This window comes from Orycteropus afer, unplaced genomic scaffold (genome assembly GCF_000298275.1).
Source record: "Orycteropus afer afer isolate SDZICR_OR568_19922 unplaced genomic scaffold, OryAfe1.0 scaffold00283, whole genome shotgun sequence".
NCBI classification, from domain to species: domain Eukaryota; kingdom Metazoa; phylum Chordata; class Mammalia; order Tubulidentata; family Orycteropodidae; genus Orycteropus; species Orycteropus afer.
In genome coordinates this window covers 1,862,017-1,873,013 of record NW_006921870.1, presented here as the reverse complement: position 1 = coordinate 1,873,013, position 10,997 = coordinate 1,862,017, and the positions used below count along the sequence as shown (strand labels likewise).

Here is a 10,997-nt window from a genome sequence, read left to right as displayed (position 1 = left end):
GCAAGCTGGAGTCAGAAGAGGATGTGGAATGTCGGATATCATTGCTGATGTCAGATGGATCTTAGCTGAAAGTAAAGAATACCAGAAAAATGTTTACTTATGTTTTATTGACTATGCAAAAGCATTCGATTGTGTGGATCATAAAAAATTGCAGATAACACTTAGAAGAACAGGAATTCAGAACACTTGATTGTATACAAAAGGAACCTATACATAGATCAAGAGGCTGTCATTTGAACTGAACAAGGAGATACTGCATGGTTCAAAATCAAAAAGGGAGTGTATCAAGGTTGTATCCTTTTACCATACTTATTTAACTTGTATGTTGAGCAAATAATCTGAGAAGCTGGATTATATGAAGAAAAATGTGGCATCAAGATTGGAGGAAGACTCCTTAACAACATGCAACATGCAGACGACACAACTTTGCTTGCTGAAAGTGAGGATGACTTGAAGCACTTACTGATGAAGATTAAAGACTACAGTCTGCAGTATGGATTACATCTCAATATAAAGAAAACAAAAATCCTCACAACTGGTCCAATACGCAGCTTCACGGTGGATGGCGAAAAGATTGAAGCTGTCAAGAATTTCATATTACTTGGCTCTACAATCAACACCAATGGAAGCACCAGTCAAGACATCAGACAACATATCGCATTGGGCAAATCTGCTGCAAAAGACCTCTTTCAAGTGATGAAGACCAAAGATGTCTCCTTGAAGACTAAGGTGTGCCTAACCCAAGCCATGGTATTTTCAATCGCCTCTTATGCATGTGAGAGCTGGACAATGAATAAGGAAGACCAAAGAAGAGTTGATACTTCTCAGTTTTGGTGTTGGAAAAGAATGCTAAGAATACCATGGACTGCTAAAAGGACTAAACAAATCTGGCCTGGAAGAAGTACAGCCAAAGTGCTCCTTGGAAGCAAGAACGGCCAGACTATGTCTCACCTACTTTGGTCATGTTGTCAGAAGGAACCATTCCCTGAAAAAGGATATGATGCTTGGTAAAGTGGAGGATCAATGAAGAAGGGGAAGGCCCTCAATGAGATGGAGTGACAGAAGAGATGGAGTGGCTGTGGTGATGGGGTCAAATATAGCAAGGATCATGAGACTGGCACAGGACCAGGCAGTGTTTCATTCTGCTGTGCATGAGGTCGCTGTGGGTCAGAGATGACTCGATGGCACCTAACAACAACAATAACTGGTACCGCTGCATTCCAGGTAGACCAGCCCTGCCCACTGTGTAAAGGCTGGTGGTGCCCTGGACTCATGTCTGAAGCTATAGGGATGAACTTGCCATGGCCGTGAATGTAACATGCTGGACCTGAGACCCATGATGCCCTGTGTTACAGCCATTCAATGAATATAAGCTTTAAACAAAACACTAACTCTATAGAGGCCTGCAATTCTCATTGTCTTTGAGCTATTTCACAAGTCTGTAAGTTGAAGAAAATTGATGGTAAAGCAAACAACTGACTACTCTCTTATGGTCACTAACCAGGTTTGTATCTATTTGTAAATTCATTTCAGCATTCCTGATGCCTGTATATATGTCTGCTCTTTGGAGTCTCCTAAGAACTGGTTGTACCACCTCACTGGTCCCCTCATGAAATAATAAGTTAAATAAAATCTGGTAATAGTTCTTAGGATGATTGGTAGTACGTTAAGAACACTTACCATATTCAGAACTACTCCACATTCCTTATTTCCTTTTGCCCTCACAGACAAAGCAGAAACACTCCCAGGGCTCAAATAGAGAGTCTGGGCACCAGAGAGGGTTGTAGACTGCCTAACACTGTCCAGCAGTGCATGGCAGACCAGGCAAAACCCAGTCCTGTGCTCCTGCCAACAGCAATACAGCTAGCTGAGTCTCTTGATTTTCTCACAAGGAAGGGAAACATTTACCATAATTACCAAGGGGAGTAGCTCACACACCTGTGATTTTTCCTTGCCTGATTTTCTGCACCTTGTAGCGAATGGAGGTCCCCACCATCAGATAGACATCATATGCTGGGTTCAGAAGGATGTTCTCCAAAATCAGCAACCTGACTTCTGCAGGGCGGACATTCTTGGCATAATGAAGAGGGTAGAAAAGATGACAGGCATGGCCACGGGGAAGCAGGGTGGGCCAAGAGAAAGGAAGATAATTTTAAAACTCTTCAGTATGTTTGTATGGGGATAAGGAACTTAGGCTTGAAAAATAAGGTGACATTCAAAAACTTCACACCTTCAGACCCTAGATATCCCATGGGAATCCTATATGGCAGGTATGAGTGCAGAGGTCCTTACCAAAATGTATGAACATCTCAGTTTACTACATGTACATCTCAATTTAAAGTAATAATTAAAAAATAAAGAAAAGAGAGCAGTCAGGAGTGATTGCTCTAGGGTCACCAGGGGCTCAGATTCTCTCTCCACAAAAACCCCAAAGTCCAGGGAGGTTGGAGGGTCTTAGGCAAACCTGAAAGGGGGCAGAGGTGTATATCTCTGATGAATCCTCAGCCCTGACTCCTTGGGCCTTGTCTGCTCACCTCTCATCCCCCACCTATGACTTCCTCATCAGGAAAAATTGTTAAAGACTTTGAAGCAGGAGAAAGACTACTGGGTGTCCTCTCTATGTACTCCTCTGGGTTATCTGATTCTAGGGGAGGTCTTTCATTGTCTTCAAGCTATTTCACAAGTTTGTAAGTTGTAGAAAATTGATGGTAAAGCAAATTCTTGTCCATGCATATGCAAATACATTTTCTCTGCTGGAGGTGCAATTCACTACTGTCCTGTGGATAGTAAACAGGTTTCCATTTATTTGTAAATTCATTTCAGCATTCCTGATGTCTGTTCATGTGTCTGCTCTTTGGAGTGTTCCTCTGAACTGGTTCTAACACTTCACTGGTTCTCTCATGAAATAATATAGTATTTGACACATTTAAAAAAAAAAACATGTTGGGCTGGCTCTGTGGTAAGTGCTTTACAGTAAAGCAGGTCAAAACCAAAACCCAATCAGATGCCAGTGAGTTGATGTTAAGTGGGAACTTATGGCAACTCCAGGTGTACAGAACAGAACTGTGCTCCACAGGATTTTCAATAGCTGTGACCTTACAGAAGCAGATTACCAGGGCTTTCTTCCAAGGGGCCTCTACGTGGGTTCAAACCACCAACCTTTCCATTAGTAGTTGAGCACTTAACCATTTGTGCCACCCAAGGAAGGGAAAGCCAATTACTGACCCCCCTAGAACATCAAAACACAAATATTAGCTATGAGAGCTGTGGGATTAGTTCTATAATATGGCATGTTCCCATATTTCCAAAATGTTCCAGCGACTACCAAAACTACTGAGAGACAAAGTCAGAAGGCAGTTTCTCTTTCTTTGTTACGTTACAAAATTAAATGGTAGACAAAGTAACACCGCCTTCCTCTTGTGTATTCCAGGAACTATGCAAAGAAAAGTGCTCAGATTTGCAGTTTAGAAGAAGGCAGGGTCAGTTGTCTCCAATTACAAGGGAGGCAAATGTTTGCCCACAAGAACAGGGAAGACATCATGACTTTGGCTAAACCCACAAATCTGCTCTCCTTAATGGACACTGACAGGCAAGCAGGTTCTGATGGTCCAGAACCATTTGAGGTAGGGACCTAGCCTTCCACAAATGGGGTCATGGAACAGTCTCAGGCCTCAAATTGGGATGCAGATAGATGGTTCGGAAGATACCTGGGAGCCCCCAGGTTTTTTTCACAAAGCCCCAAATACTTGGGCATGTCCCTTTACCAGGGCAAGAGCACTTGTTGAAAATGAAGTCGTTATTGAGAATCTCTCTTCACTGCAGCTCTTGCACCTGCCTTGAAACTGAGAAAGGAGCAAATGCTTTGTGATTCTGGAGATGTTGGTGCTTTGACTTCCTTTCTCTAAATGTGGTCAAAAAGAACCAACCAAACAAACAAAAACATGCAATCACATTTGAGCTTCCTGTTTCATGAATAGTTAAGTTAGACTTTAACAGGACCTGCTAAGACTTTCACTGATAAGTGTGTCCACAGGTGTGGGCAACAGTTAACCTGACCCTCACCTCAGGAGGTCCAGTGCTATGCCATATCTGGCCTACCTTGTGGATTTCATTTGGGTGCTCCATCCCATGCCCAGTTTATTGCATGGACCCCCCTTCTAGACATGCGATCCCACACCTGGCCTACCTTGTAGACCCCCTCCTGAATGCGTGCCTTCAGTTTGGAACTCCCAGTCTTCATGCCAGACACTAAGATGGTGTCCCCTTGCTTGGCCACCTTCTCCATCTCTGAGATGTAGGAAGGAGGAATATATGTTGACTCCAAGAAAGTGAGGATTCTGGAAAAGGAACAGTCAGAGATCATTCAGCATGCCCAATGTGTGCAGCCAAAGAATCTTATGCCCACTGGTCTATGTAAGCCTCCTACTATATGCTGGACACAAAAGTAAAGGGGGTCACCCATGCCACTGCTGTTTAGAAATGTCTCCCTGAAACTTTCTGCATCAGAACTGTGAATGTCCTTGCTAAAGATACAATCTTGGCCCCTGCCCAGACATGAAGCCTAGGACTCTGCATTTTATCAAAAGTTTCTGACACATGCTGAAATTCAAGAACCTCCTTGTAGTCCAAATGCCTCTGAAACAGATGGGAAAAGTGAACTCCATGGAAATTAACAATTGGGCTAGGACCAGCCAAATTAGGCCCATCGGTGTCCCTTCTGGCCAAGCTCCTGCTCTGAAAATGATAGGGAGAAGGGTTCACATCACATCTTATTCTCTAGAGGGTCAGGTTATAGGGAGAAGCAAGAATGTGTAGACCCCTCCTAGAATGTGGGCTGGAAAGTAGGGCTTGTTTGGGGAATCCTTTAGATAACAGCTTTCACTTGCAGCCTGCAGTTTCCACATAAGCTCACCATTCTGCCCAAACAAGCACAAGAATCTGCTAGATATACTTGCTGTCTTAGTTAACTGGTGCTGGTATAACAGAAATATAAAAAACGGATAGCTTTAACCAACAAATGTATTCTCTCACAGTTCAGGAAGCTAGAAGCCCAAATTCAGGGCAGTAGCTCTAGGGGAAGCCTTTTTCTCTCTGTCGGCTTTAAGGGAAGAACCTTGTCTGTGGGCCCAGTGTTCCTTGGAGATCTCCATGTGTCTTGGCATCAGTCTTCCCCTGGGTCTAGGAAGTTCTCAGTGCAGGCACCCTGGTTCCAAAGGTTCCCAACTCTTCTTTCTTGGTGGTAGTCAGGTAGCTTTTTCTCTCCTTGCTTCTCTTTCTTTTATCTCTTGTAAGATAAAAGGTGATACAGGCCACACCCCAGAGAAATTCCTCTTACATGGGATCAGGGCTGTAACACCATTACATCCCTCCTTAATCTTCTTTCAACTGATTGGCTGATGACATCAGATCACATCATGAAGGACAATTACATCATTATGTAACTGCCAAATTATATCATTGCATAACCACGAAACTACTGAGAATCATGGCCCAGTCAAGTTGACAAATATTTTGGGGAAACAATTCAATCCATGACACTTGCATTCTCCCCAAGATCTGATGGGCACTGTGCTGCATCATGACTTCCTTGCCCAGTTTTATAGGTGTCACATATTGAATTAAATTAAAATCCAGGACAAGCTGGTTCCAACTTGCCTTAGTGTCCTGGACTCTGATTAACATTCAGCTCACATACTGGGCTGCCTAAAACAGACCTGTTTGCACAGAAGGGGTAAAGGAAGAGCAGTTTCTGAACACCTGGTGTGTGCTAGGCCCAGAGCACAGCGCTGCACACAAATCCTTCTGCTAATCCACATAGCTGCCCTCAAAAGTGGGTACAACAGTAATAGGGGAAGAAACTGCAGCTCAGTGGAATAAGCAGTGTCAGATTACCCAATAAGCAATGTGAGCATGAGTTTACTTGTGCTTACTTACCAATCTGTAGTGAACCATCTCACATTTTTTTCACTACATCAAAGACTCTGTTTCTAGGTATAGCTAGCATCTGTCTCTCTTTCAACCCAACAGGACCTTCCTACAGAATCAAAGTGTCTTTCAGATTTACAATCCCTGACAGGGACAGAGTATCCAATAAGCACAGGTAAGCACCAGCTTACCTGTCTATTTACTAGACTGTTAACAGTTTAACTGTAAACAGTTTCACTACCAATTAGTAACTAAGCACAAGTAAAAACCTGAGCTTACTTTGCTTACTGGGTAATCTGGTCCTGAGGCTAAATTCCTTGATTTAGGCCACAGGCAGGAAGCAACACAGACAGGACTGGAGTACAGGTCTGTTGGTTTCTAAAGTCTATTTTCCTGGCTTTATGTTCTTGGCTGCTGTCAAGTAGGCCTCTGATTCAGGATGACCCTATACACAATGGAACGAAATGCAGTCTGGTCCTGTACCATCCCCATGATCAATGTGGTTTGTACCACTGTGACCCAGAGGATTCTTAAAGACTGATTTTCAGAAGTAAATGGCAGGCTATTCTTCCTGGTCCATCTTAGTTCAGTATCATAGCAACACACACTCCACTGACAGATGAGTAGTAGCTGTGCATGAAGTGCACTGGCCAGGAATCAAACCCAGTTTTCCTTCATGGAAGGTGAGAGTTCTACCACTGAACCACCACTGACCCTACTGATGGCAGTAAATACACTCTAAAATCATCTGGGGATGAGGGGGGCATCATAGCGGTAACTTGCTGTCAAGTGGTTTAGAGAAACTATTTTTTGTACTGTATTACAACTTTTCCGTAGGCAAGTTGCAAAATAAAAAAATAAGTTCCCTGGCCCCCATAAAAGGGATTATATTCTTAAAAAAAAAAAAAAAGAAGAAGAAGAAGAAGTTATTTAACAAAGTATGAGGCAATGCAATATAGTAGCAAATAAGACTGCCTAAAAGATGGCAGGCTAGGCAGATACACTATCCAGACACTCTACAACAAAGACTTGACAAAACAAGGGAAACAGCTACAGATGACAATTCTGGATCCCAGAGCGTCAAAGGAAAGGATAAAGAAGTAGATCAAATACAGAAGAGAGGAAAAGATTAAATGAAAACTGAAAAAAGGAGCAGTAAACTGCCAACCAGCACAGCACTGCCATTTTGAATTATTACATGCAGGTTCCAATCAGACCAAGAACCAGGTAACTGGCTCACTAGCCTATGACTGCACCAGAACCCACATCAGTAATCAGAGACGTTTGACCATTCCCCTTACTTTGCACAACTTCCTGCTTACCAGGGGCATGGTCCTCCCCACTCTCACCCATTGGGTGGCCAGTCAAACTCCCCCAACTGACAGTGCTATTTTTTTTTTCTCTTGTGCTTAGTTCTTTCATCTTCCCCCTTTCTTTTTCTTTTCTGGTTTTCCTTTCTTCTTCCCCTTCTCTTGCCCTTTTTCCTTTTTTTCTTTCTTTTTGGGAGCTCTGGTGGCATACTGCCTAAGGCTTTTGACAGCTAACAAGAAGCTGGCAGTTCAAACCCACCAGCCACTCCTTGGAAAGAAGGTTGGGTAATCTACTTCCGTAATGATACTGCCTCAAAAATCCAAGGAGGGGTCGCTATGAGTTGGATCCAACTTGATGGCAGTGAGTTTGGTTTGTTTTTGTTCCTTCTTCTTAGTTCTTCCTTCTTCGACTCTGTTTTCTTCTTTCTTTTCTTTTGTTTCTTCTTCTTCATTTCCTTTTTTTTTTTCTTTTTGATCACCCCCCTCCCCCCCACCATGATCAGAAGCTCTGTGCATAACAGTATGCACTCCCCTGAAGTGAGCTCCACATTCCTGGACAGTTTTTTTGGTAGCTAACACTAGCACCTGGTAGCATAGTGCCTAAGGCACTTGACTGCTAACCAGGAGGCTGGCGGTTCAAACCCACCAGCCACTCCTCGGAAGGAAGGTTGGGCAATCCTACTTCCGTAGTGATAACTGCCTCGGAAACCCAAGGAGGGGTCGCTAGGAGTTGGGGGTCGACTCTATGGCAAATAACAACAACAACAACAACACTAGCACCAGTTGTTTTTTTTTTTTCCTTCTCTTATCAGTCCTACTCTCTGCACCTCCTCTTGTTTTTCTTTTTTCTTCTTCTTTTTTATTATCTGGCTGAGCAACTACCTTGCCCCCACCACCTCCACATTCAGGAGTGTCGTCCCAGACACTCCATATTCAGTGGTGTGTGCTTCCATGGAGCAAATGCCACATTTCCACTCTAGACATATTTGGTAGCTAGCACTTCCATCAGTATTGTGTCACATTTGATTTTGTTTGTTTTTCTTCTTTCTCTGTTTTGCCTTTTTCTCTCTTCTTAAGTCTCCCTCCTCACCCTCCTCTTGTTTTTCAATTTTTCTCTTTTCCTCTCCTCTCTCCCCTTATTCTTCTTCCTATTGTTCCACAGCTGTTGGGAGCCGGAGACCCTACTCAGACATACCAACCTACACCTGCTGCCCCACCTACTGGGTGAGTGCCATCACCCACTCCACCACTACTGGACTGATGACAGATGGTGGCCAATACCCCACCTCACCTGCCTTTAGCTGCTCTGAATGATCACTGATAAGAGACTCACATTCACACTCCTATCTGCTACTAAATCCAACCAGAAACAAGTGGTGAGCACTCCAATGCTGCCAAACAAGCAACCAGAGTAACATATCCACCTTGTTATCAGATATATTAAAACAGAACAAAGCAAAAATCAGAGTGAAGGAAACCAACATACAATAAATAAAACAACAGACAACTTCAAATCACACACACACACACAAAAGGAAAAGATGGCTCAAACAAGTGACCAGAATATAGGACCAGATTTGCTGAAGAAAGAAATGCTATGCAATTACCTGATAAGGAATTTAAAATAATTATATTTAGGTACCTTCAGTGGATTGAGAGAAAATTCAAGGAAGCCAAGGCCAAAATGAACGAAAACACAGCCAAAACTCTAAAAGAATGCATAGGCAAGAAGGACACAGGGAAAAGGTAACCACAGAGGGGAAGTGGGAAGTGAAAAAGAAAGAATTAAACAAAACAAAATAAAACCCTCCTAACAAAAAAAAAAAAACCCTGGCCCAGACAGCTTCATTGGTGAATTCCACCTAACATTCAAGTAAGAGTTGTCACCAACACTACTCAAACTATTTCAGAACATAAAAAAGGACAGAATTTTCCCTAACCAATTTTATGAAGCAAGCATAAGCCTAATACCAAAACCAGGCAAAGACATCGCAGTGCCTAAGGCATCTGGCTGCTAACCAGAAAGTTGGTGGTTCAAACCCACCAGCTGCTCCACAGAAGGAAGATGAGGCACCTACTTCTATAAAGATTTACCGCCTCAGAAGATGGAGGAATAGACAGAAAGACTGCACAGACCGTCTTCAACAAAGAAAAGGGAAACTAATTAATCACAGACACAAAAGATAATCCTGGATCCCTGAGCCTTGAAGGGAAGGATACAGAAGTGGACTAAACTCTAACTAGCAGAATAATTTGCATGAAAATGCCAAAAAAGGAGACACAAGGAGCTGCGGTCTGGCAGTGATCCTGAGTGATCCTGATGGCACAGACAGCTTGGAGATTGCCTAAGAATTAACCTAAAAATCAGCCCTGCTAGTGAGGGACTGCACGGAGGACTGCTCTGGTGGCTGGAGAATAAAAGGCAAAGCAGCAGGCGAAGAAGAAGGCAGGGTGAGCTGTCGACTTTTGCATGTCTGGAGGGTGTAGCCATTATAAGCGGCTAAACCATTTTGGAAATTTAAAGAGACAGCACTGTCCCAGATTCCAGGGGCTTTAGAACAGGTTCTGCTTGCCAGTAACCCCAAGGATACTCCAGACCTGGGCAATTGAAAAGGTGCGACATTTCCCTTCTTACTCGTATACCCCACACTTGCTTGGGGACCAGATGTGTGGCCATCCCCTACTCCCACCCACCTTCTGGGCCCACAAGAATTCCATCCTAGTCTGTGTGCTCAGGCAGAGGCTCGGTGCCCTGCCCTGACCTACCCTGATTTTTTTCTCTTTTTTCTTTTAATTATTATTAACTTTTTTGTCTTTCTTTATTCTGGTTTTTAGTTTGCTTGTTTTTGTCTGTTTTAAAACGACTATTAATATTAATACTTTTGTGCTTTTTGCTATTATTCTTTATTCTTCCCCTCCCAAGTCCTAGTTTTCAGCTTTTTTTTCTTTTCCTGTTCCTGGTTGCAAATTTTTTTTTCTTTTTTTTCTCATGGATAACCCCATTCCTTGTTTTTCTTTTTACATTTTTCCCATTTTTTCTTCATTATTCTCCTTCTCAATCTTTTTTCTCTTATTGCCCTATCTGCAGATATTGCAAGTTTTCTAGGTTTTTTTTTTTCTTTTTCCTTTTTCTTACTGTTCATGTGTGATTACATGGTGTTTTTTTTGTCGCCGTACTTTTAGGTTTTTGATGGTTATTTAATTGTAGTTTTTGTCTAAGTGAGTGGGTGGGAGATAGCAACAGTCCCCATAACACACAACTACACCCACACTTCCTGCAACTTCACTTACCTGAGCAAAAGCCATCACATCCTTTTACACAAATGGGCCAACAATAAAAAACCACCAAGAAGACCCTGCATCATTTTTAGCTGTTCTTCACAAACAATTAACAGAGACCTAAATACAACCATTCCATGATGTCCTGGACACAACAGATCATCACAGTCCACACAAAGAAGCAAGAAAAAGGGTTGAAAGGGGTAGAAACAAGAGAGCAAGATACAGACTCAGAAGACATCTGTGAGGAAGAAGCAGCATTGGAACTCTCTAATAAGGAATTAAAAAGAATTCTATTTAGGTATCTTCAAAGGATTGAGAGACAGACCAAAGAAAACACCCTAGAAGAATTATGGAAGAAAATACAAGAACAAAATGACAAAACAAATAAATAATTAGAAATGATTCTAAATCTACAGATAGAAATCCAGAAGATTAATACTAAATTGTCAGAAATAGATAACACATTGGAAAGGCAAAGGA

The 10,997-nt window shown here is 42.5% G+C and overlaps 1 protein-coding gene across 1 annotated transcript in view; it reads right to left on the bottom strand.

Moving 5' to 3' along the window:
• Nucleotides 1-10,997, bottom strand: part of NUP210 (nucleoporin 210) — a 215,141-nt gene that overhangs the window by 101,542 nt on the left and 102,602 nt on the right. Inside the window, exons 5-6 of the mRNA XM_007950623.1 lie at nucleotides 4,187-4,337; nucleotides 1,939-2,071 (exon numbers count right to left, since the gene is read on the bottom strand). Of these exons, the coding sequence (XP_007948814.1) occupies nucleotides 1,939-2,071; nucleotides 4,187-4,337 (284 nt within the window). The remainder of the gene's footprint in view (nucleotides 1-1,938; nucleotides 2,072-4,186; nucleotides 4,338-10,997) is intronic.